General features: G+C 54.6%; 1 protein-coding gene and 1 long non-coding RNA gene across 2 annotated transcripts in view; one reads left to right on the top strand and one right to left on the bottom strand.

Annotated features, from left to right (window-relative positions):
• On the bottom strand, positions 1-22,069 carry STX1B (syntaxin 1B). The gene is made up of 10 exons (XM_002756078.7): positions 21,789-22,069; positions 12,455-12,529; positions 11,986-12,085; positions 11,822-11,896; positions 8,709-8,782; positions 8,225-8,333; positions 7,982-8,055; positions 3,992-4,129; positions 3,775-3,885; positions 1-3,548 (listed from the first exon to the last, which is right to left on the bottom strand). The coding sequence occupies exons 1-10, from the start codon at positions 21,816-21,818 to the stop codon at positions 3,468-3,470; spliced, it is 867 nt and encodes a 288-aa protein (XP_002756124.1). The 5' UTR covers positions 21,819-22,069; the 3' UTR covers positions 1-3,467.
• The window catches only part of LOC103796612 (uncharacterized), a 9,498-nt gene continuing 5,677 nt past the window's right edge, over positions 21,986-25,806 (top strand). The window contains exon 1 of the long non-coding RNA XR_013524783.1: positions 21,986-22,062. This is a non-coding gene — a long non-coding RNA (uncharacterized LOC103796612). The remainder of the gene's footprint in view (positions 22,063-25,806) is intronic.

Here is a 25,806-nt window from a genome sequence, read left to right on the forward strand (position 1 = left end):
CCCGCTGTTGGATTGGTTGCTATTTCTCCCGTCCCACAGGGCCCTGCCTGGCCCGGGGTAGGGTGGGGGGCTCTGGGGACAGGACATGCAGGGCGGAAAGGGGGGCAGGATTTTCCTGTGTTTTATCCATTTGCAACTTGGTCACCAATAGAGAGAAATGGGACTCTGAGGGCTAACAGGAGAGGGCAGCCTGGCTCTGGGCCCCCAGCCAGGCCCCAGGAGTCCTGTCCCTTCTGGGGAGGGGAGGGAGAGAGCTCTAGAAACCAACGGAGAAACAGAGAAGGGGGCAAGGGCTCATGTCAGCAAACACGGCTACATCACGTGACACGCCAGCGACACAGAAACACACGCCAACGCACACGGCTGCACAGCGGGCAGGAGTGGTTGGGGGAAAGGGAGCCGGGGGCCACCCATCTTGTCCTCTGCGGGGCGGGCTGGGGGGGCAAGGTGAATGCATAGAACACATCATGTGTACACGCTCAGGGCGTGGCAAGAGCGTGCATTGACCCACGGGCACATGGGATGGACACGCAGTGTGCTTTGTGAGGGGCGGGAACAGGGAGGATGGGGAGGAGGAGCACTGAGCCCTGGCCAGGCCCGGGACCACCCTCAGGGCACACGTGGGCTTGATGGTTGTAGGTGCCTGGGCAGGCAGCACACATTTGTCCGAGAACATGCAAAAGACACCATCCCCTAGATAACACGCCAGGACGCACACAGACGGCAGCCGACAAGCAGGCACATCATAGGACGTGGGGGACGCATAGAAAAGTCGGGGTGCAGCAGATCCTCGGGGATCCCCTGGTCCACCTGAGGCCCAGAGATGAGCAGCTGTGGGCCCAATGCCACTCCAGGCAGTGGGAGCGGTGCCCCAGCCATACTGCACCCTTTTCCCGTGGCCCCAAGGCCGGGGACTTCCGGAAACACCTGGGCTGAATGGGGGTCCTGTCGGGACGGCCAGGGAGGGAACTGGGGGCTGGGGCCTGCTCTGATGTCTCCCAAGCAGCCCGAGATGGGATCAGGAGGGCCGCAGCCAGACATGGGGCAGACTTTCTGTCCTGCAAAGGGGCATTCTGGGAAGGGACAGGCAGGCCCCAGCTCAGGACAGCCCACCTGGGGTTCCACATGTGGCCACACTGACACGCACACAGGACAGGGTAGAGCTCAGCTGTCTGAGCGGGGGTAGAGGCGGAGAGGTACTATGTTCTGGGAGGTCACATCTGTATGGCCAAACGCACACACAATGCACACACACCCACACACGCACATGTCACATGGCCTGGGATCCTGGGGTCTGCACAAACACGAGTCCCTCGCCTGTGCACAGGTAAGCCTCTTGCCAGGGTGGGGCACATTTGTGTCCTTGTGTGTTCACCCTCCATGCTCCTGGGCCATGGACCACAGGCCTCTAACCTTGTCCTTTTTCCTGAGTTCCGCCTACCAGCCACCAAATCCACAAACTGCACCTGTGCTGGCTACACAACAGGGGAAGCACTGGCCCCTTCCTCACACCGAAACCGGGCCTGTGTACCCCTTAGTCGCACCCTGGTGTGGGGAGCAGCCTGAGGGTTCAGCAGGAGAAGTGTCGGGGATGGGTCTCGGGACCCAGCCCACCCTGAGTGGCCACTGCCACACTGGCCACTCCAGTACATCTGAAATAAACAGTTCCCCAAACCTGAGTTCCCTGAGGCAGAGCCCAGAGCATCCGATGGGGCAGTGGGGACACACAGTCCTCTCCCAGGTCCGAGGCAGGTGTGTGAGTAAGGGGCCATGCCCTGATCTTTGATTTGTGCAGGGAAGTCCTTGGCATCTTGTCCTGTCAGTAACATTCCTACAAGCAGCCCTTCCCTATCAGGAGGCATTCATGTGGTCCCCATGCCAATGCCAGCATGCACAGTGTGTGCCTGGTGTGGCCCCTGCCTGGGCCACCTCAGCCTTGCCACGTGTGAGCACACCAAGAGGTACCAGCTTCCAGGGGCTTGGGGCTATGCTGGGCAGAGACAGACAGAAAAATGAGGATCTGGGCGAGAGCACGCAGGGCCCTGGGGCTGGGCAGGCAGGAAACTCTGGCTGCACAACGATGTGGCCATGTGTGGTCACACTGGTACTGGGCAGCGCCTCTGGGGAGAGGGGTGGGGCAAGGACAACTGGAGAAACAAACCCATATGGGGCCACATCCTTAGAAGTGCCTGTGCACACACATGTATGCATGTTTCAATACACAGGGCAGAAACACACCATGTAGGCTGGGTGTGGGAGCTCACACCTGTAATCCCAGCACTTTGGGAGGCCAAGGTGGGCGGATCACCTGAGGTCAGGAGTTCAAGCCCAGCCTGGCCAACATGTCAAAACCCCATCTCTACTAAATATACAAAAATTAGTTGGGCATGGTGGTGGGCACCTGTAATCCCAGCTACTTGGGAGGCTGAGACAGGAGAATCTCTTGAACCTGGGAGGCACAGGTTGCAGTGAGCTGAGACTGTGCCACTGCACTTCCAGCCTGGGTGACAGAACCAGACTCCGTCTCAAAACAAAAACAAAAAACACACCATGTAGACAGCCCCTAACACACACACACACACACACACACACACACACACACACACACAGAGCCGCATTCTAGGTAGTAAGAAATACACATTTCTCTGCCCACCCAAAACAGCTGTCCAATCCACAGCATGGAGGGCTCAGTATGAGAAGACCTATCAACACTTCAGTCACATCCTTCTCTCTCTCTCTCTCTCACACACACACCACACACACACACACACCCTCCCAGGACACGCAGCAGCCCCTGGGGTAATGAAGATGTGGGGTGTCTGCCATGGCCTGCATGTACCTGGGCCTCCCTGGATCCTCCGAGAACGTGAGTGTGAGTACATACGCACCACCTGCTTGGTTTGTAGCAGACACGAAGGGCTCGGGTATCAGTGGCTTTGTTGCTGTTGCATTAGGTTCAAACACTCAAACACAAAATTCCACGCACACAAATGGTGTGTCCACAGATCTGTGGTCTCATGCACACACACACCATTCACAGAGGAAAGAGGGGGCGTGGTGGGCTGCTGTGTTACCCCTGGCTGCAGTCTACACACCAGCCCCGATGAAGGGGGAAGCTCAGACCACATACATACCCAAGGTGGGGGTGGGGGGTGCTCTGGTGCATCACACACATCACACGCACACGCACGCTGGGGTGTCCACACGTCTCGAGCATGTGCCGGCGGCATGCATGTTGGTGTGCATGTGTAATCACGCCTGCTGCAATCTACGTGCGGGGGCGGGGGGTCCGTGGCCCGGTGAGGTCCAGGGACACCAGGGTCTGCTGTGGGGGTGGAGGAGGGGTGGGGCTGCCTGGGTCTGTTATGGGGGTGAGCCTGGAGCAGGGGATGGAGTAAAAGGAGTGGTGGGGGTATTGCTCCCGATGTGGTGGGGGAGGGGTCTGGGAGAGAGAAAGGTTGGGGGGCCTACAAGCCGAGCGTCCCCCCAATGGATGACGCCAAGACCACCCCCAGCACCACACAGCAAATGATGATCATGATTTTCTTCTGCAGCAGAAAGAGGAGTGAGACAGGGAGACAGTGGGAGAGACCAACAGACGGACAGATGCAGGGACAAATCGGGCAGAGGGTGACAGGAAGAAGAGGGAGAGAAAACAGAAACAGGAAGAGGTCAGAGCCAGAGATAAGGCCTCCCGCCCACTGCCATCACTCACCTCAGCCCAGGCTCAGCCTCAGGCTCCCCGCCTACCCCCAGGCCGCCTGCCCCGCTCACCCTCCGGGCCTTGCTCTGATATTTCACGGCTTTCTTGGTGTCGGACACAGCTCGCTCCACGTAGTCCACGGAATGTTCCACATTGTACTCGATGCGGTCAATCATCTCTCCCTGCAGACGGAGGAGACATGCACAGGGAGGGGTGGGGGCTGGGCTGGAAGAGGGGACCTTGGCCCCGGGGAGGCTCCCAGGGTGGCATGGGTGGCAGAGCCGGTACCTGGCTCTCCACAAGCATGGCCATGTCCACAAACATGTCGTGCAGCTCTCGGATGCTGGTCTCCAACTTGATGATCTCATTGTGCCTCGTCTCAATCTCGTTCAGCGCCTGCTTTGTCATCTGTGAGTCCATTTTGATCTAGGGTGACGAAGGGGAGAGCTGTGATCACCCTTCACCCCCATGAGCGCCGCCACGGCAGCAAGTGGCTGGGGTCAAATCTAGTGTCATTTACTAGCTGAAACCTTAGGCACATTATTTACCTGCTCTTAGCCTCAGTTTCCCCACCTAGAAAACGTGGATCATAACAGTGCCCATCTCACAGGGTGGTTGTAAAGACTGAGTGAGTTAATATGTACATATCAGCCAGGCATGATGGCTCATGCCTGTAATCCCAGCACTTTGGGAGGCCAAGTAGGGCCAATCACCTGAGGTCAGGAGTTCAAGACCAGCCTGGCCCACATGGTGAAACCAAGTCTCTACTAAAAATACAAAAATTAGCTGGTGTCGTGGTAGGCACCTGTAATCCCAGCTACTCAGGAGGCTGAAGCAGGAGAATTGCTTGAACTTGGGAGGCAGAGGTTGTAGTGAGCTGAGATCGCACCACAGCATTCCAGTCTGGACAACAAGAGTGAAATTCCATCTCAAAAAAAAAAAAAAAAAGAGTCAGTGGGTAGAGGCCTGTAACCCCAGCACTCTGGGAGTCCAAGGCAGGAGGATTGCTTGAGCTCAGGAGTTTGAGGCCAGCCTGGGCAACAGAGGGAGACCTTGTCTCTACCAAAAAAAAAAAAAAAAAACACAGAAATTAGCTGGGCATGGTGGTGCCTGTGGTCCCAGGTACTCAGGAGGCTGAAGCAGGAGGATCGCCTGAGCCCAGGAGGTTGAGGCTGCAGTGAGCTATGATTGCTTTACCTGCACACCAGCATATGGGCCACAGAGTAGGACCATGCCTGAAAAAAAAAAAAAAGGAAAGCCAGTGGGGAAGAGACTTCAACCCACAGTCAGATATGCCTCCTCTCCACAAATACCTAGCCTGGGGCAGGTGACTCACTTCCTAAATTACTCTGTTCTTACCACATCAAACCACTCCTCTGCTCTATAGCCTGCCATGGCTCCCCACTACCCAAGGCTCCACACCTTCCAGTCAGCAGTCAAGGCACGGACTCCCTCTACCCTCATCTCCTCCTCTTCCTACAAGCATCCTATAAGCCAAAATCATCCAATGGCTGTTTGGACAGTGTTCAGTCTCCCAGTCTGTTTTTGTTTTTGTTTTTGTTCTTTGTGAAGACTGGGTCTCACTCTGTTGCCTAGGCTGGAGTACAGTGGTGCGATCATAGCTCACTGCAGCCTTGACCTCCTCGGCTCAGGCAATCCTCCCATCTCAGCCTCCTGAGGAGCTGGGACCACAGGTACACACCACTATGCCTGGCTAATTAAAGCATGGCATTTCACCATAGAACTGATTTGCCTACATTAAAATAAATTATTTTTTAAATTAAAAAAACTTTTTTTGGGCCAGGCGCAGTGGCTCACACCTGTAATCCCAGCACTTTGGGAGGGTGAGGTGGGCGGATCATGAGGTCAGGAAATCGAGACCAGCCTGACCAAAATGGTGAAACCCCATCTCTACTAAAAATACAAAAAAATTAGCTGGGTGTAGTGGTGCACGCCTGTAGTCCCAGCTACTTGGGAGGCTGAGGCAGGAGAATTGCTTGAACCCAGGAGGCAGAGATTACAGTGAGCTGAGATCGCACCACTGCACTAAAGCCTGGGCAACAGAATGAGACACCGTCTCAAAAAAAAACAACAACAACAAATTTTTTTTTTGTAGAGATGGGGTCTCACTTTGCTGCCCAGGCTGGTCTTGAACTCCTGGGCTCAAGCGATCCACCTGCCTTGGCCTCCCAAAGTACTGGGATTATAGGTGTGGGCCACCACGATGGGCTGCTCAATGCGTTTTCAAGAAAGATTAGTTTTCCAAATAACAGTGAGCTGAAAACTGTTAAGACAGTCACAGCACATACTTTAAACCTAGTCTAGAACCCTTAACCAGAGTCATTTTGCTACCAGAAGCAGAAATGAAGACTGGAGTGGGCAGGCCGGGGCAAAGGTCCATTGAGAGAAACAAGAACTAGGTTCAGGGAAAGCCCGTCCTTTCTTTCTTTTTTCAAGAGACGCATTCTTGCTCTGTTGCCCAGGCTGGAGTGCAGTGGCAGGATCTTGGCTTACTGCAACCTCCGTCTCCCAAGTTCAAGCGATCTTCCTACCTTAGCCCCCTAGCAGCTGGGATTACAGGCGTGTGCCACCATGCCTGGCTAATTTTTGTATTTTTAGTAGAGTTGGGTTTTCTACATGTTGGCTAGGCTGGTCTTGAACTCCTGACCTCAGGTGATCCATCCGCATCGGCCTCTGAAAATGCTGGGATTGTAGTCCTGAGCTTAAAAGGACAAGGGCAGCGCAGGGGGGAAAACCTAAGCAAAACTAAAACTTGTGTAAAAAACAACAACAACTCTTTAGCCGGGAGTGGTGGTGGGCACCTGTAATCCCAGCTACTCAGGAGGCTGAGGCAGGAGAATCGCTTGAACCTGTGAGGTGGAGGCTGCAGTGAGCCGAGATTGCTCCATTGCACTCCAGTCTGGGCCACAAGAGTGAGACTTCATCTCAAACAAAAAAACCAAAAACAAACAAACAAACAAAAAAATCTTCAAAATGTAGGCAAATTAGGCTGAGTTTCATGGTTCAGATCTGTAATCCCAGCACTATGGGAGGCTAAGGCAGGTAGATCACTTGAGCCCTTGAGTTCGAGACCAGCCTGGGCAACAGAGGAAGAACCCCCACCCCTACCATCTCTACAAAAAAAGTTTTTTCAGGTGGGGCTTGGTGGCTCATGCTTGTAATCCCAGCACTTTGGGAGGCCAAGGTGGGTGGATCACCTGAGGTCAGGAGTTCAAGACCAGCCTAGTCAACATGGTGAAAACCCATTGCTACTAAAAATACGAAAATTAGTATGGTGGTGCACCTGTAATCCCAGCTACTTGGGAGGCTGAGGCAGGAGAATTGCTTGAACTTGGGAGGTGGAGACTGCAGTGAACTGAAATTGTGCCATTGCACTCCAGCCTGGGCAACAAGAGCAAAACTCCATCTTGCCAAAAAAAAAAAAGTTTTTAAAATTATACACACACACACACATACACACACACACACACACACACACACACACATATATATATATATATATATATATATTTTTTTTTTTTTTTTTGAGATGGAGTTTCACTCTTGTTACCCAGGCTGGAGTGCACTGGCGTGATCTCGGCTCACCGCAACCTCCGCCTCCTGGGTTCAGGCAATTCTCCTGCCTCAGCCTCCTGAGTAGCTGGGATTACAGGCACGCGCCACCATGCCCAGCTAATTTTTTTGTATTTTTAGTAGAGATGGGGTTTCACCATGTTGATCAGGATGGTCTCGATCTGTTGACCTCGTGATCCACCTGCCTCGGCCTCCCAAAGTGCTGGGATTACAGGCTTGAGCCACTGCGCCCAGTTATATATATATTTTTTAATGTAGGCAAATCCGTTCTCTGGTAACACGACCTGCTTCAGTAGCAGAGTATGTGGGTGCATCCTAGGGCTCAAGAGTTCTGACTCTGAAACTAGACGGATTTCAAGTCCTGGCTCTGCCCCTCGCTCTGAGATCTTGCCAAGTGATTTCATCTCTCTGGGCCAGTATTCCTCTTCTGTGAAATGGGGTTCCCTCGAAAGGGTGTGTGAGGATTAAATGAGTTGGTGGGTGAATGTGATGATGGAAAGTGCTTAGAACAGTGCCTGGCACACGACTCCGCCATCTGATGGGGGTGCCTTCCTGCTTCACTCCCATGGAATTCCCCAGTTTCAGTCTCAGGCTCAGGCTTCCTGTTGCTCAGTTTCCAACCTGAACTTAGGGAGGGGAGGCAAAAGCTTTCCAGAAACACAGCCCGCCCCACCCGCGGCTCACGTCGTCTGTGAAGATGGCCAGCTTCCCGCTCTCTAGCATGTCTTCCAGTTCTTCGTTGGTTGTGGTCCTTCCAGCTGCGGAAAGAAAGGACTCCCTGCTCAGGGGCTAGGGTGATGGAGTAGGGACCCGGAGCCCACCCTCCTACCCTGCCTTAGGCCAGGCGCCTCCTTCAGAGAGGAAAGGCCTGCAAGGACTTGGGCAGCCCCAGGGAGTTTGGGGTCCTGGGGTGGGGGACACACGCACTGATCTCCAGTTGCCGCTGAATCCGGTCCTTGCAGCGGTCTCGGTACTTGGACTGGGTCGCGTTATATTCAGTCATTACCTCCACGAACTTCCGGGACAGTGTGGAGTGCTAGGGTGGGGTGGGAGAACAGACGGATCAGGGAGGGAGTCAGGGAGCAGAGACCGAGGCGGGAGAGGAGGCAGAATGGGGAGGACGCGCTGAATTGGTTTACGGTTCCTTCTTCAGCTCGGGGCGCGATCCCAAACCCTGACAGGTTCAGGGTCCCCTACGAGCCGGGTACCCACTTCTTATGCCAGCACTAGGAAGAGACACAGCTCCGGCGCTGAGATGCAGCTCGTCCCTGCCCTCCACGAGCCCCCTCCCCCCCGTCCTCCACGACCACGTCCCCGCCCTCCACGGCCACGCCCCCGCCGGTGCCCGGCCCTGGCCCACCCGCCTCCAGCCTGGTCCCCGCCCGGCCCCCGCTGGGCTGCTGCCTCCTACCTGGGTCTTGCGGATGCGCAGATCCGCGGAGGAACGGTTCAGCCCCTCCTCTTGTTCAATGCTTTGCTCGATCGCTGCGGAAGAGAGGGCGCAGTGATGGGCGGGAAGCCCGGGACACATGGGATGGGGGTCTGGGACTTACAAAGGGTCAACGCCCCGGCAGCGCCGGCCCGGGAAAAACCTCATGCCCTGACTGAGTGCGAGCAGCGGTGCCCCAGGGTGGGGTTAGGAGCCAGGAGATAGACGGACAGACGTTTGAGGGGTTCCGAAGGCCAGCAGGAGGGGATACTGAGGGTCAGACGGTCACCAGACATAAGGGGGCTAAGTTATAGTCGCAGAACTGAGTCTTGGAAAGTCCCACCAGTAGTAACTCCTGTCCAACCCCATGAGGGGGTGCCAGCCCAGCCCGCGGAGGGGCCCTGAATGTGGGGTGCTCCCCACTTCCTATAGCCTCTGGACAGGGGGCAAGAATGCAACCTGCGTTTTTTCTGGTGGAAGGCAGGCACCTCTAGGTGGGTCAGGTTCTAGTGGCCCCTCTTTCCCTGGGGAATTCAAGGGCAAACATGAATATTCCAAGGGAGAAAGCAGCCCTCCCCCTGCCTTGCAAGGTGATCCCTGATCCAGGAATTCCCACTTCTGAAGGATGTTCTGGAAGAGTGCACAGATTAACTGAGATTCCTGCTTCTGGATCACGCACTCTTGACACTATCATTCCGATTGTCTAAAAAAGAGATTGTGGGAAAATCTACCTCGGTGAGATCAGAAAATGCAGCAGGGATGAATCACCGCCCTCTCCTCAGACCTTGCTGGCCTCCAGGCCACTCCTGAGAGCCTCACTCCTCCTCCGTTCTGCTGGCAGTGGGGGAGGTACAGGTGGATGGCACCCAGAGGCTCCCCCTACTGAGTGACAGCTCTGGCCCAGCAACACACGGCCCAGGGATACCAGACTCAGCTGGCCCAGATTGGGACCCGACTGTCAGCCTTGGGGCAGGGTCAAGTCTGGAGGGAGGGGTCTCTTACAGGATCTCATTGACTTTTTACAATATTCCTGGGAGGTTGGTGATATCAGCTCATGTTTTAGACTAGAAACTGAGGTTCCAATGGGCGAAACTACTCACTCAAGGTCACACCCAAAGCCTGAGCTCCTGCCACCAGCTGGAACAAGATGAAGAGAATCCTCTCTCCTTTCCTGGAGGTCTCAAAGGTTGGCTTTTCTAAACCACGGCCACTTTTTCCAGCTTCTTTCTCCATCTATTCCTGAACCCCTCACCCACAGAGCCCTCCCTAGGGTCTTACAGAGAGCATTCAAGTTCAAGGCTTGATGGGCCTAGAGAAACCATTGAGCCCAGGGGATTTTAAACTGACAGCAGGAACCTTGTTTCTGAGAAGGAATTTCAGGGGCTGTTGCAGAGAATGAAGGGAGGCCAAGCAGGTAGGTGCTTCCAGCTCCAGCTCAGAGAGAACAACCTGACTTTTATGTTTTATATATTGGGATTCTTTGTATGACTTTGGAAAAAAAGATTCTGATGCTCCCCACCCCCTAAAAAACAAGCTAATTTTGACATTGCTTTCATTTGTCTTACTGTATTGATAAGGAAGCTGAGGGTAGGGGACTTGTCCAGGGTGAGCTGATGGTGGAGGCCGGATTTGCACTTAATGTGCTCCCAAATTCAGACAGTTCCATCCAGCAAACTCTCCTGAGTACAAAGGGCTTGTTTTTATAAATCTGAATCAGAGGCTCAAATATGGCCTCCCCTTGAGTCCAGAGGGCACGGAGTTACTACTCTCCTCTCCCTGGGGCAAGGTCAGTGCTCTAGGGGCCAGGCAGCTGACACAGCTCCTCTTCCCCAAAGCCTAGCAATGTGCCTCGGACATTGGAGGTGCTCGGCATACGTTTTCCAATACTGACTTACCAGGGGCACGCAAAACAGTGTGCTATTTCCCTGGTATGAGCAGACAAGGAGGTTCCCAACCCACGGTGCTTTGGAGAAAGGTGGTTATTACCAGCACCCAAGTCCTAAAATTACAGTGAACAAATGAACATTTGGCAAGTCCCTCTTGAAAGCTTGCCAGTCCCTGATGTCAGCCACACAAGTCCAATCTGCCCTGTGCCAAGGACACTGATTCAGAGGCATTTGCCGGGCCCACCCCTGGGTGCTCTGTGCTATGCCGGGGGCCTGCTCAGGAGAAATGAGGACTTAATGAAACCGAAGCCACTTGCAAGACCACCTTTCTGGTGAACCCTCATGCTGGTAGAAGCAGCAGGGCTCAGACGCAGTTTACACAAGAACTGTCCTCTCCCTCATTTCCTATCATATATCTTTCTCCAAAGAATTGGAGCAAGGGAGAAAGCTGGGGTTTCGTGCTTTCTCACTGTTTAATAATCTGGCTCCTGGAACTTTGTAGAAATTCCTTGCAGAAAGTCCTATTTTGCCCAATGGATGGCAGAGGTTTGTTTTTTCTTTTCTTTTCCTTTTTTTTTTTTTTTTTTTTGAGAAGGAGTCTCACTCTGTCACCCAGGCTGGAGTACAGTGGCATGATCTCAACTCACTGCAATCTCCACCTCCCAGGTTCAAGCAATTCTCCTGCCTCAGCCTCCCAAGTGGCTGGGATTATAGGAACCCACCACCATGCCCGGCTAATTTTTGTATTTTTAGTAGAGATAGGAATCTTACCATTTTGACCAGGCTGATTTCGAACTCCTGACCTTAGGTGATCTGCCTGTCTTGGTCTCCCAAAGTGCTGGGATTATAGGCATGAGCCACCAAGCTTGGCCTTTTTTTTTTTTTTGAGACAGGGTCTCGATCTGTAACCCAGGCTGGAGTGCAGTGACATGATCTTGGCTCACTACAGCCTCAACCCCCGGACTCAAGTGATTCTCATGCCTCAGTGCCCCAAGTAGCCAGAACCAAGGCATACACTATCATGCCCAGCTCATTTTTGTATGTTTCATAGAGACGGAATTTTGCTATGTTGTCCTGGCTGGTCTTGAACTCCTAGGATTGAGCAATTGGCCTGGCCTTGGCCTCCCAAAGTGCTGGGATTATAGGCCTGAGCCACTGCGATCCGCTTACAGTTCTCTTCCTTCCTGGTTGAGGGGTTGTACTCCTCACCTTTCAATTTGGACCGAACCTTGTTGGCCGTCTTCTTGATGTCTGCAGTGAGGTCCTCCAGCTCCTGTTTGGTCTCTGAGGGGAGGGCAAGGGCAGGTGAGATGTGTAGGTGGGAGCCACAGGTCCCTTCTCCTCCCACCCCAGTCACCGGCAGCCACACTCACTCTCATCTGGGTTCGGGGCGGCCAGGATGGCGCTATGCTGTTTTTTCACCTGCTCCACATCCTCCGACAGTTTCTCAATGCAGCCCCGGATCTCTTCCACCTAGAGCAGAAAATCGGCTATACCCAGCCAAGTTGTCAGGCCAAACAAGGGGTTCCGGGGGAACCAGCCAGGGTTCAGGGGGATGGACCAGCCCCAGAAGGGCTGATAAAAGGTCAGGGAGGGTACAGGGGCAGAGAAGTGGGGAACAGGGAAAAGGAAGTTGTTGGTGGCTAGGGGCTGGAGCTAGGGCTGGGGCCAGGGCTGGGGCTGGAGCTGGGCGCTGGGTGCTGCGGCTGGGGCTGGGGCTGGGCGCTGGGGCTGGGGCTGGGGCTGGGGCTGGGCGCTGCGGCTGGGGCTGCGGCTGGGGCTGGGGCTGGGGTTGTGTACTGGGGTTGGAGGCTGGGGCTAGGGGCCTTGAAGGCCCATTACCTGTTCAAAGAACTCATCCATAAAGTGGTCCCGATCCACATGGACCACCTCCTCTTCATCATCACTGTCTTTCGCCTGGGGGCAAAGGAAGGCTGAGTCTGTGAGCAGCCCCTACCTGGGTTCCCAAGGCGGGCTCTCCAACTCTCCCACCCTCTGCCTGCCACACACACACCGGTGCTCCGAGCTCTAGGCTCAGAGAAGGGGTCCTGGGAGGGGTCCCATACAGGGGAGATGGCAAAGGCACCAAAAGTATCTGTCAGCCCAAAGGATTCCTTAGAGGGAATTGGCAGGAGACCCTCTCTCGGGGCGGATGTGGCCTGTGGGTGCAGAGTCAGCCTTGACCACCCATCTTGACCATCAGTAGGGATGATTTCAATATTTCAGCAACCGGCTGAACGTTAGGCTTGCAGTAACTGACCCTGGGCTCCGTGAAGGGTCCTAGACCAGAGTCCCTGGAGCCTGGACCTCCCTACTGTCCCTGTTCTCCTGCCGGGATCTCATTTTACGCCCTTTCTCTTCCCCTCCTGCCCCATCCGGCCAGACACATCGCCTATGCAAGGTCACTTCACTGCCAGCAGCAGGCGCCAAGTTGAGCAAACAGTGAGGGCTGGATAAGAGACACAGGCAGCACTCCCTCATGCCCTGCGCCCCCTTCTTCCACCCACTCTCCCTCCCCTCCCAGCCGGCTCTCCTTCGAGGTGGATTCACTTGCTTTCATCCAGCCCCTTCCAACTTAACACCCACCTACTCTCACTGGCTTGGGTTTCCCAGTTGCAACCTGCAGCTGCTCAACCCTCCACCCGCAGGGCTCACAGACACAAAAGGATTTACCCACCCACAGCACCACTGCCACCGACAGACTCGAGACACAGACAGAAGAGCTGACACCCAAGGCACGCGGGAATAGGCCCCCCTGACACCCACACGGAGATGCACGGATGCTGGCATTCACCCGCACGCAGACTCACAGCTGAGTTGCACTGACACGTGTGGACACACTGGCGTTCAGCCGCACCCCCAGGGACATTTGGGAGGGCTCACTGGGCTTGTTCTTCCAGCTTTTCTGAACCTCACGTCTGCACACATGCTTGGAGCTGGGCAGGAGGAGAGGCTGCAGGGAGGTGCCCTGTGCTACACACGCCCCTAGTCCTTCTCTGCTTGGGACAGAGGTCTGAAGGCAAAATCTGAGCGCATCAAGTTTAGTGACATCTGGAGCCCCAAACAGCCCCAGTGGATATGTATACAGAGTTCATTCTGATTTCCAGAAAGAACCAGCTGAGCTCAGACAGAATCCAACCCCCAGAGCCTGGGTGAAATCAAGGCAGGATCCAAGCAGCATCCACCTGGTAGTCAGTTGGAATCCAAAAAGGAGAGTTTGCCAGGGCCCAGCAGAAGGCAGACAGGCAGGGCCTAACAGAAACCAGACAGGCGCAGACAGAACGAGCCGAGGCTCACACAGATCCCAGACAGAGCCCAGACAGCTCAGATCGAACCTAGACAGAGCCAGATGGGACCTAGGTACAGTCCCCACAGCCACAACTCAGGGTCAGCAGTCCCCGACAGCCTCGGGAAAAGCCTGCACGGCTGGGGCCTCCAGCTCCTGAAGCTACCCCAGCCTCCTGCCCAAGCCTGGCCCAAATGGAACTCCAGGGATTCTCCACACAGACGCTGGGCCCCCACTGTGTTGGAAAATGTGTTCAGCACTTGTGTTAAATTTCCAGACAATCCCAAACATCCTCCTGGAAAGGGGGTTCCCTCCGTCTTGGCTCACAGCTGCCCCCACAAGGTAGGGTGGTGCAGGTGGCATAAGTTGGGGACCCTGGGAGGCTCTGGGATGCTGGGCTCACCTCTGAGGACCCACTGGTCTTCCATGGTGTTCTTCACCTTCTCTGTCTTCACTAACCGGCTGTGCCACAAGGCCGCCTTCCCTTAGAGCCAAAAGCTTTCCTTTGACCTTTCTATCCCTTCAACCGCTCACTCAGCCACCAGCCTCATGCAGGTCATGAGGCCTTTCCCTGGCCCGGGTGCCTGAGGACCTTCCCGTTCTTGGTCTCTCTCCCCTCCCATGCTAACGTTAGGAAGTCCTTCCTAAAGTCTAATTTCAATCTCTCTTGTTCTTGGAGCCACCTCCCTGAGGTGCCTCTCTGGAGCTCCCTGGGCTACCTTTTTTCTTGCCCTCAAGAGACGAAGAAAGATAAAAGGCCCAAGAGGGGTCGATTTGGTATAATAATTACAAATGCCAAGAATCCTCTGCCATTTACAAACACTTTTACATCCATAATCCCTTTTGATCCTCAGCACCACAGCCCTGTGAGAAAAGCTGAGCAAACATCATCGTCCCCATTTCACAGATGAGGGAACAGGAGGCCAGAGGGGAAAAAGGTGAGTGACTTGCCCAAGGGCACCCAGGCCACAGAGGACCAGAAAACCATAGGCATCCAGCCCCACAAAGAACCCTGTAAGGCTCTGGACTGGGTCACCTGCCCTGCTGGCTCTCCACTCTCAGTTACTCTCCCTCTCAGGCACTCTCCACTCTCAGTTACTCTCTCTCCCAGGTACTCTCCACTCCCAGGTACTCTCCCTCTCAGGCACTCTCCGCTCCCAGGTACTCTCCCTCTCAGGCACTCTCCACTCTCAGTTACTCTCCCTCTCAGGCACTCTCCACTCACAGGTACTCTCCCCTTCAGGTGAGCCCCTGCTAAGTTCTGACCTGGGTAAGGCTCTGTGCTTGACAACCTAGCAAAATATGATCACTTGATAGTATTTTTTGCAGAAGTCTTACATTCTTGCTATCTCATTTAATCTTCATTAGAACTCTGTAAGGACCATTGGCCAACATAATTATAATTATGCAAACATTTAGAGGGTGTTTTACAATGTGGTGGGCACTGTTCTATGTGCTCCGCGTATATATACCCATTTCATTCTTACAGCAGTCCCTCGGAGGTATTACTATAACCCCCTTTATAGATGGGGAAACTGAGATATAGAGCTAAATAACTCAGGCCAGTTGTGGTGGCTCATGCCTGTAATCCCAGCACTTCGGGAGGCTCTGGTGGGAGGATCGATTGAATCCAGGAGTTCAAGACCAGCCTGGACAACACAGCAAGACCATATCTCTACAAAAAATACAAAAATTAGCTGGGCATGGTGGTGCACATATGTAGTCCCAGCTACTTGGGAGGCTGAGGCAGGAGGATCCCTGGAGCTCAGGAGGCTGAGAGCCTGCAGTGAGCCATGATGGCACCTCTGCACTCCAGCCCGGGTGACAGAGCAAGACACTGTCTCTTAAAAAAAAAAAAAGAAAGAAAGAAAGAAAAGAAAAGAGCTTGCCCCAGGTCAGCAGCTAGAAGACCATATGGTTCTACCCCTGAGCCTCAGTCTCTGCGCTTGCTGAGTGGTACAATGCCTACTCTTGGCCACTCCCATGTTGCAGACAAGAAAACAGGCTCAGAGAGGTTGCCTGGCCTGCCTTAGGCTTCACAGCAAATGAGGCCAGAGGTGGGACCTGAACTTGGGACTGTCTGGTTCTAAATGTCACGTTTTCTCCCTTCTGCCCTGCTGACAGATGGCAGTCCTTCCTGGTCCCAAAGAGCCTGCTCTGCCATGTCCTCAGGATCACTGAACTCCTGCGGCCAGGATGGAAAATCAGCAGGAGGGGCCCAGGGCTGCAGGCAGAGCCTGGACAGGAGGCCTGGCCTCCCAGCCTCCGTCTCACATGCTGTGTGACCCTAGGCAAACCTCGGCTCCTCTCTGGGTCCCAGTTCCCTTGTCACTGAAATGAACAGGTTGGCTCAAGTGCTCACCCTGCTCTGAGGGGCCCTTCCTGCTCTGAGGGGTGCATATCTAGTAATGAGCACAGCCTCCGTTTCTGGAAGAAGTTAGGCCAGCCAAAAAAGAAAGCAGGCTATGGGCAAACCAGACTATCTAGGAAAAGATGATCAAATGCGCCCCAGTCCACTTTATGGTGGTCTCAGGTTACAGGTGAATGAGTCAAGCCTCAGTTTCCTCATGTGCAAAATGAGGAGGATAACAATTTACAAACATCTAACACATATGTGCTGATGACCATGTGTTGGGCCCTGTTACACGCACCTTGCGTTTCTTTTATTTTCTTTTTCTTCCTTCCTTTTTTTTTTGGAGAGATGAGGGTCACTACATTGCCTAGGCTGGTCTCCAACTCCTGGGGTCAAGAGATCCTCCCTTCTCGGCCTCCCAAAGGGGTGATGGGCATGAGCCACCGCACCCAGCCTGCATTTCTTCTTTAATCCTCAAGCCCACCCCATGAGGTCACATTTTTATTCTCACTGGACAGATGGGGAGACAGAGGCACAGAGGGATTGGATAACATGTCCAAGATCACACAGCTGATGGGGTGACTGGAACCCGGGCACTCTGCTCTACAGCACACGGCTCCTTGAGCACTTGAGAGGGATTGAATGAGATAGTGCCATGCCCCTGAGCCCCTTACAGAACCACCTGGGGGCTTCATACATCAGATCCAAGCCTCCAGCTGCAGCCTGACCCCCTCGGAGGCCCCCCAAGTCTAGGTCTTCCACATCGGGGCCACCACAGGTGGCGTGTGTGTGTCCATGAGAGTGATGACAAGGACAGATCCTCAGATACAGAAATGGAGGGAGGAGAGTGACAGTGAGAGCCAGTAAGTCAGTGACCAGAGACAGATGGTAAGACGGTGACAAAAACACAGAGGCGGCAAGTGACTGGAATTGGGTGACAGAAAAGTCAGCGAGAGTGTGTGCGTGTGCGTGTGTGTGTGTATAAACACATGCGTGCCCAAGCACTGACACACACGGGCTCCCCATGCTCCTCAGGGGTGCAAGCATCATTGTTCGTTCAGAGGCAGCAGCCTCCCCCGGTGCCCCTTCCCCCACCCTCCGCTTCAGTCCATCTGTCTCCCTGGCCGGGGCCTCTCCTCCCTCTCCTCCCTCCCTCTCTCCCTCTCTCCCTCTGTCCAGCCCGGCCCTCTCACCTAGACCTCTCTCCTTCATCTTTCCTGCCTCAGCCCCTGCCTCTTCCTCATCTTCCCTCTGTCTCAAAGAGTTGTTTATTCATCTAACAGATACATCTGATTTGTGCCAGGTGCTCTTCTGGGTGCTGTTGGCGATGTGGTGGTGAACAAGACAGGCAAGAAGGGCCTGGCTCCAGGGAGGGGGCATTCCAGTGGGAGAGGCAGACAATGGTAGGCAAACAAGACATTTCAGATTGTGCTGAATGGCAGGAGGGAGATAAGCAGAAACATGGAATTGAGAGACTAGGGGATCGGGTAAGGCATTCTACAGGACGATCGGCAGGGCCTTTCTAGGGAGGTGACATCTGAGCTGGGCCCTATAGGAGAACAACGCTGGGGAGAAAGAATTCAGGGTGGAGAGAACAGCATGCTGGGCAGAGGGAACAGCGTGCACGAAGGTCCTCGGACAAAGGTAAACTTGTGTGCTTGGATGGCAGAAAGAAGCCCAGTGCTGACCAGGCATGGTGGCTCATGCCTGGAATCCCAGCACTTTGGGAGAGTGAGGTGGGAAGATCATTTGAGGACAGGAGTTCAAGATCAGCCTGGTCAACATAGACCCTATCTCTACAAAAATAAAAAAAAATTAGCCAGGCATGGTGGTGCGCGTCTGTAATCCCAGCTACTCGAGAGGCTGAAGCGGGAGGATCCCTGGAACCCAGGAGGTCAAGGCTGCAGTAGGCTGTAATTGCACCGCTGCTCTCCAGCCTGGGCAACAGAGGAAGACCACATCTCTAAAAACATTTTTTTTTAATATTAAAAAAGGCAGCCCAGAGCAGCTGGAGGATGTGGATCCATCACCCAAGATTCACTGGTCTCCACCTCCTGTGATTTCAGGGCTGTATTTCTTTTTTCTTTTTTTTGAGACAGAGTTTCGCTCTTGTTACCCAGGCTGGAGTGCAATGGAGCGATCTCGGCTCACCACAACCTCCGCCTCCTGGGTTCAGGCAATTCTCCTGCCTCAGCCTCCTGAGTAGCTGGGATTACAGGCACGCGCCACCATGCCCAGCTAATTTTTTGTATTTTTAGTAGAGATGGGGTTTCACCATGTTGACCAGGATGGTCTCAATCTGTTGACCTCGTGATCCACCTGCCTCAGCCTCCCCAAGTGCTGGGATTACAGGCTTGAGCCACCTTGCCCAGCCCAGGGCTGTATTTCTGAAGCACCTACTGCGCCTGCCCCATACCTGAGGGCCCTCAGGGCTTGGGACGGTCCCTCAGCACCTTCATCCTGTCCAGCCTCAGATTCGAGCTCTCGCACTGCAGGCCCCACCTATCTCCCAGGCTTCCTCCCTACTTCTCCCGCCGGACTCCACATCTGCCTCTCAGCCCTCCCTGTGCCCCTCCTGTCTTCTCCCCTAACCCACCTTCCTCTCCACCTCACTTGCCCCCGTCTTTCCTCTTGAGCCCCACTCTGGCCTGACTCCTTGGACCTTGGGACACATATTCAGCTGATTACCTCCTCATCGCAGCCTCATCCAGCCCAGTGCCAACCAGAGAAGCCTGGTGAACTGGACGCAGAAAATCCTAGTTCAAGCTCAGCTCGACCATTCGGAGCTATCTGACCTTGGACAAGTCAGGTTCTTTTCCCCTCTGGTCCTCTATGTACTCCAAAATAAAATAGGGGCAACGTCCTGCCCATCTCAGGGGACTTGTGTGATGTTGAAGAGAAATAAACAAGCTATCTGCTGGATAACAGACACAGCATTGCTGGGCGCCACGGCCCCTCCTAGGCACTTGGTGCATATTAACTACCTTCAATCCTCAGGATAACCCTGTGTAGCAGGTACTCTTACTTCTCCCAATTCACACATGAAGTAATTGAGGACCAGAGAGGTTAAGTAACTTGCCCAAGGTCACACAGGAAGTGGCAAAAAGAATTTGAACCTAGATTATCTGGCTCCCGAAACCACTGTGTGACAAATGGACTTGAGAATCCCTTGGGAATGCCAAGGTACTGCTGGAAAGACAATCAGCCCCATGGGTTAATGTCCCCTCCCACCACCGCCCCTGCCTTGCCCCTCCTAGTGTCTCAGAGACCCCGTTTCCAGGTCCCCCACACCCTTCCTGGTGTCTCCCGCATCCCAGCCTCCTCGCTCTCAACTGTAGCAGGGAGACCCTTACCTTACCCGAATCTTGGCTTTTCCCACCCCGCCCACCCCCTCTTAAATCTCCAGTTTCCCTGAGCTGTGACTAATACCAAAGCCACCACATCCACTCAGCCCCTTCACCCTCCACACCAGCTCCCGCAGCCCCAGCCGACAGGATTCCTCACCTCTGAGCAGGGGCCCCTGACTCATTCATGAGGCTTCCCCTTCTCCTGCCCCCCCTCTATTCCCCTCCCTCTTTCTCCAGTCATACCCCAGTTCTACACCACCTGATCCTAACCCACTTCCATCCCCCTGGGTTTTGGAGTCATGGAATAGTCCTGGTATCAGGGGAGCTGGATTCAAGTCCGAATCTGTCACTTGCTAGCTGTGTGACCTTGGGCAAGTTATTCAACCACTCCTGGCCTCAGTTTCCCCAACTCTAAAATGAGAGAGCCTCTCTATTCGCTTGCCAGGAGGTTGATGGGGCTCTAATGAGATCACAGATGAAAGCTTGCTCTGCAAACTGCACACTGCACCATGAGGAGGGGAATTGACAACACCAATGCTGAAGTCAGCCTGCCTGGGTTTGAATCCTGCCTTTACCAGCTGTGTGACTTTGATTTAATTACTTAACCTCTCTGAGCTCAATGTCTTTGTCTATAAAACGAGAGAACATATATCTATATATCTAAAAAGATATTTATATATCTATAAAATGAGACAACCTCATAGAATTGCTGTGAGGATCAAAATGAGTGGAAATGCATAAAACACTTGGAACAATGTTTATTATTACAGTCATTTTACTCATGCCTGAGTGTATATTCAGTGAAAATGTAATAAAGAAAGAAACCTTCCAAAATTCCCTCCCTCAGTTGCCGGCTCCTCCCTGCTTCCCCCTTGGCAACCTGTCTGTCCCCAGAGACAGCGGCCACTTGCCTCCAAGTACCTTCTCCTCGTCTGTCCATAACCTGGGTCCCCACCCCCAAATCCAGGGCAGAGCTCTTCACCCCCAGTGCTGAAACTTCTGTTTCAAAGGCCAGAAAAGCAGAGACCTGTGTCAACCTGGCAGATGTAGGAAACCCAGACAGCAGTCTGCCCCCCACCCACTTGCTTGGTGACCTTGGGCAAGTCCTTTCCCATGCCTGAATCTCAGTTTCCTCATCTGTCAAATGGGGTAATAACCCCTGGGGTAACAACTGGCCGGGTCCCATAAAGGTGCAGTGCACTGGGCAGGTCTGGCTGGGCCGGTACCCTTATTAACATACCACCACCAGTCTAGCACAGAGCAGACTGTTGGCGCTGCCTTCTCCGGCCCCAGGTCATTTCTTCAAATGCCCCGGCGTCCTCCCTGCCCCGGAAACCATGCTCATCCAGCCCCAATCCCCAGTTTCTCCAGGCAGCAACCTCCACTGCAGTCCTTCCCCTGTCCACCTAAAACCAGGGACTGCCTGGCCGGACTCCTGGAGCTGGGCCTCTACAGGCCTGCAGACGTGGGGCCTGCACCAGTCCTTGACTGCCTGGGGTGCCCCAGTTCCCCCTAGCAGAGCGGGGTCTGTGGCCCACAACCCAGTTCCGTGGCCCTCTCCTCCACATCCCCATCTCCCACCTCTGGGTCACCCTGTCTCAGGCCCTGGCCCTCTGGCTCTCTCCAGGGAGGCCACCTCTTCCCTTCCTGTCTTGGAGGGATGCCCCCTCCCTACACGGAGTGACACGCGCGTGCACACACACACACACACACACACTTCATTCATTGCCAGGTGCCGGCATCTCAGTCCCAACCTGTGTCCTTCCCCGTAGCATCCCCCGAATCTGGGTCCTGCTAGACTCTCAGCCTGGCCCAGTCACCGCCCCCATCCTTCTCTTTGGCAAACCTGCCCAGGGGATGACAGTCCCCTCCGGTCCCTCCTGACATCCACTCTTCCCCATCCCCAGACGAGCCCCCGGGGCCCTCCTGGGAATGTGGGGTGTCCAAGGCCCCTGAGACTTCTCCTGCCCCCTTGTGTCTTAATGGCCTCCAGCCCCTTCCAGCCACTGTCCCCAAAATGCAGGTTCACTGGAGAGAGATATCAGGTGCCTGGAGATATTGGGGTGCCCCGGCTACCAACCTCCGATCTCATCCTTTGCCCCCGCGTCTCAGCACCTCCCCCACTCCATCCCCACGCGCTCCCCCAATATTGGGGTCCCGCCCCCCCATTCTCCCCACCCCCAAGCTCACACTCCGCAGCTCCTGAGTCCGATCCTTCATCCTGCGACGGCTCCTCCTCCTCCTCCTCGTCCTCCTGCCTCTGCTGATGCTCCCGGTCTCCCGCCTTGGTGCCGGAGGCCGGGGTCTGGGGGCGCCGGGGGGGCAGGAGGGCGCCGCGGCCGCTGCGGGGAGCCTGCGGGCAGGGGCGGGGCCGGGGGCGGCGGGCTGAGGGCCGGGCAGGGGCAGGGGCCTGGGCCGGGCTCGGCTCTGCCGGGCTGCGGTGGCGATGCGGCTGCGGCACAGGGTAGGATGGAGGGATGCGGGAGCCGAGCGCGGGGGAGGGGGGCGGAGGGAGGTGAGGAGGAAGCGAGAGCGGGGGGAGCGGGAGCGCGCAGGGAGCAGGGGACATGCGCAGCGCCCGGGCCGGGGGCGCCTGGGGGTTGTAGTCAGGGGCTGGGGGGGACACCCGGGGAGGGGGCGGGAGAGGCCTGGAGGCGGGTGGGGGCGAGCAGAGCCAGAGGCGCAGGGAGAGATACGGAGAGCCGATCGGAGATGCTGGGGTGGCTGTGGGGAGGGGGGTGGCCTGGCGGAAAGAGCCGGTGAGGGAATGAATTCAGGGAATAACCTGGGAGCCAGGATGTGGATCCCTTTCCAGGAGACACAGATTGAGGCTGTGTTTTGTGTCTGGTGTCTGCATGAGCCTGGGCGCGACCACCTCCGGGTGCGGGCCCGTGTGTGTACCTGCAGGAGGCTCTTTGGACACTGGAAATAGAAAGACTGACCCTCTGTGTGGTTTTTACAATGCAGGGAACCAGCCAGGTGCTGGCTGAGAAGGACACGAGGCTTGTGTTGCATACCTGGGCCTCCCCCGCTGCGGTGGGTCTGGGAGCTCTGCTTGTCTGCCTCTGGGGACAAGGTGCTCACTACCTCCCAGGACCTCCTGACCCGTCTGTAGATGGCTCTGACTGTTGAACATGAAATTTGTCCTTAGTGGGAGGGGAAACCCAGTGCCCTGAGGGTCTGAGTGACCTCCTCTCCTGATGCCCACTTCTCCTCTCCCCATCCTAACACCACACCAACTCCTCCTCCCCCTCCAATGGGGCCCCGGTCCCCAATGGGATAGGCCTTGACTCTCAAGTGATACTCCCACCTCAGCCTCCCAAAGTGCTGGGGTTACAGGCCTGGGCCACCATGCCTGGCATTCTCTTGCCAAGTACCCAGTGACTTCCTTGGTGCCAAATCCATGTCTGATAAACCCTCCTCCCACACCACCCATCGGGCCTTTCTATCCCTGACCTCTCAGCAGCATGTGACCCTGATGAGCCCCCCTGAAATGCTCCAGTCCGTGGCGCTCTGCCCACTGCCTACTCAGCCCCCCCCCCAACCCCTGACCTGTGAGTGTTGTCTCCCAGCCTTCCCTTCTCAACCTCCGGGTTCCCTGGGCTCCATCCATTCTCTTCTCGTTTGGTTTTCGTTTTTGTTTTTGAGATAGGGTCTCATTCTGTCACCCAGGCTGGAGTACAGTGGTGCGATCTCGGCTCACTGCAGCCTCAACCTTCTAGGCTCAAGTGATCCTCCCACCTTGGCCTCCTGAGTAGCTGGGACTATAAGCACCCACCATCATGCCTGGGTAATTTTATGTTTTGTAGAGCCAGGGTCTCACTATGTTGTCCAGGCTGGTCTTGAACTCCTAGGCTCAAGCGATCCGCCCAACTCAGCCTCCCAAAGTTCTGGGATTACAGGCCTAGGCCACCGAGACCAGCATTCTCTGATCTCTTTACCCAAGATGCTTTATCCAAGGTGCTTTCTGCACCTGTCTGCCTGCAGTGCCCACATCTGTACCTGCGAGCTAGATACCTCCCCGCGTAAGACAGCTGCTACTATGTGCCTAAGCACTGAGCTGGGCACCAAGAAGGCAGAGACTGAAGACCCCAGCAGAGTCATGAATAGATCCAGGACTACAGTGGGCATGGCCAGCGCTGACGTGGGGACCTCAAGGAGGTAGCGGTGTGCTACCCAAGCGCTCCTTCCTGTGTTCTCCCTCAGAGATGGCATCGTCTCCATCCACCCAGCCACTCAAAGCAGACAGAAAGCAGTCCTTACCTCCCCCGTATTATAATGTCTCCACGTTCTGGATGTCCACCATGTTACATTCACTATTCTGGTAGCTCCCAGAAACCTCCTAACCTGACAATAGCCACTGCTATGATCTGAAGTGTACAGACCAGGACACTGAGACTTTGAATGGTCACATAACATATCCAAGTTCACAAGGCGAATATAGGTCAGGGCTGGGGTCTTGTTTGCTTTTTTTTTTTGAAGACAGGGTCTCATTCTACTGCCAGGCTGAAGTGCAGTGGTGCAATCACAGCTCACAGCAGCCTCAACCTCCTGGGCTCAAGCAATTCTCCCATCTCAGCCTCCTAAGTAGCTGGGACTATAGGTGCACACCACTGTATACAGCTAATTTTCTTTCTTTCTCTCTCTCTCTTTCTTTCTTTGGTGAGATGGAGTCTCACTCTATCTCCTAGGTTGGAGTGCAGTTGTACAATCTCGGCTCACTACAACCTCTGCCTCCCGGGTTCAAGCAATTCTCCTGCCTCAGTCTCCCAAGTAGCTGTGATTACTGGTGCCTGCCACCACGCTCAGCTAATTTTTGTATTTTTAGTAGATGCAGGGTTTTGCAATTTTGGCCAGGCTGGTCTGGAACTCCTGACCTCAGGTGATCCACCTGCCTTGGCCACCCAAAGTGCTGGGATTACAGGCGTGAGCCACTGTGCCTGGCCCTAATTTTCTTTCTTTCTTTTTTTTCTGTAGAGATGAGGCTGGTCTCAAACTTCTGGGCTCTCACCTCGGCCTCCCAAGTGCTGGGATTATAAGCAAGAGCCGCTGTGTCTGACCTTGTTTGCATCTTTCAATTGCAAAGCCCGCCCCCTTTTTTTTAAGAGATGGGGTCTTACTCTGTTGCCCAGGCTGGACTCAAACTCCTGGGCTCAATCAATCTTCCTACCTTGCCCTCCTGAGTGGCTGGGACGATAGGGGCACACCACCACACCCAGCTCAAAGCCTGTTCTTGTAAAACCATTCTGTTATATAGCTCCTCTCTCTCAACCGTGACACCAAGAGCCATCTTCTGGGTCCTCTCCTATCCCCACCACCTCAGGTCAGTCTGGCCCCTCACTGTCTTTTCACCTGGGTCGTCGGCACAGCCTCCTCTCTGGTCTTCCCACTTGAGTGAAGCCCCTTTCCTTCATGTCTTTCTTCCTCCCCAGTCCTTAATGTGATTACCCCCCAAACACATGTGATCTGCTGGGTGCTCACGCCTGTAATCCCAGCACTTTGGGAAGCCAAGGTGAGGAGATCACCTGAGGTTGGGAGTTCAAGACCAGCCTTACCAACATGGAGAAACCCATCTCTATTAAAAATATATAATTAGCTGCCCATGGTGGTGGATGCCTGTAACCCCAGCTACTCAGGAGGCTGAGGCAGAAGGATTGCTTGAACCTGGGAGGCAGAGGTTGCAGTGAACCAATATCACGCCATTGCACTCCAGCCTAGGCAACAAGAGCAAAACTCCACCTCGAATAAATAAATAAAAATACAAAAATTAGCTGGGCGTGGTGGCATGTACCTGCAATCTCAGCTACTTGGGGGGCTGCAACAGGAGAAGCACTTGAACCCAGGAGGCGGAGGTTGCAATGAACTGAGATCGAGCCACTGGACTCCAGTCTGAGCAACACAGTGAGATTCTGTCTCAAAAAAAAAAAGGAAGAAAAAAACAAAAAATTCCAAATACGATTGTGTTCACCCCTGCACCAGCACCTCCAATCCCCCCAGGGCCTCCCGGAATTCACCCAAAAGCCTGCTGTGGCATTTGAACCCCACCATCACTCCTCCCCCTCACTACTCTCCCCCTGCGTCATGGATCCCAGGCCTTGACCACACCACAGAATCATGGGCTCCAAACCCTCTGAATTTCACTGTGTGTTGCTCTTCTCTGCCTGGAACACTGTTGAGCCCCTCTCTGATTCTCTGATAGACTAATTCT

Source organism: Callithrix jacchus, chromosome 12 (assembly GCF_049354715.1).
Source record: "Callithrix jacchus isolate 240 chromosome 12, calJac240_pri, whole genome shotgun sequence".
Taxonomy (NCBI): domain Eukaryota; kingdom Metazoa; phylum Chordata; class Mammalia; order Primates; family Cebidae; genus Callithrix; species Callithrix jacchus.

What these genes read in the sequence shown, in the direction of transcription:
- STX1B (XM_002756078.7), bottom strand. Translation starts at nt 21,818, where the DNA reads ATGAAGGATCGGACTCAGGAGCTGCGGAGT. An exon ending in GGACTCAGGAGCTGCGGAGT is followed by an intron (nt 12,530 to 21,788) that starts GTGAGCTTGGGG and finishes CTTTGCCCCCAG; the next exon opens with GCGAAAGACAGTGATGATGA. An exon ending in GGTTCGGTCCAAATTGAAAG is followed by an intron (nt 8,783 to 11,821) that starts GTGAGGAGTACA and finishes TCTCTTCCGCAG; the next exon opens with CGATCGAGCAAAGCATTGAA.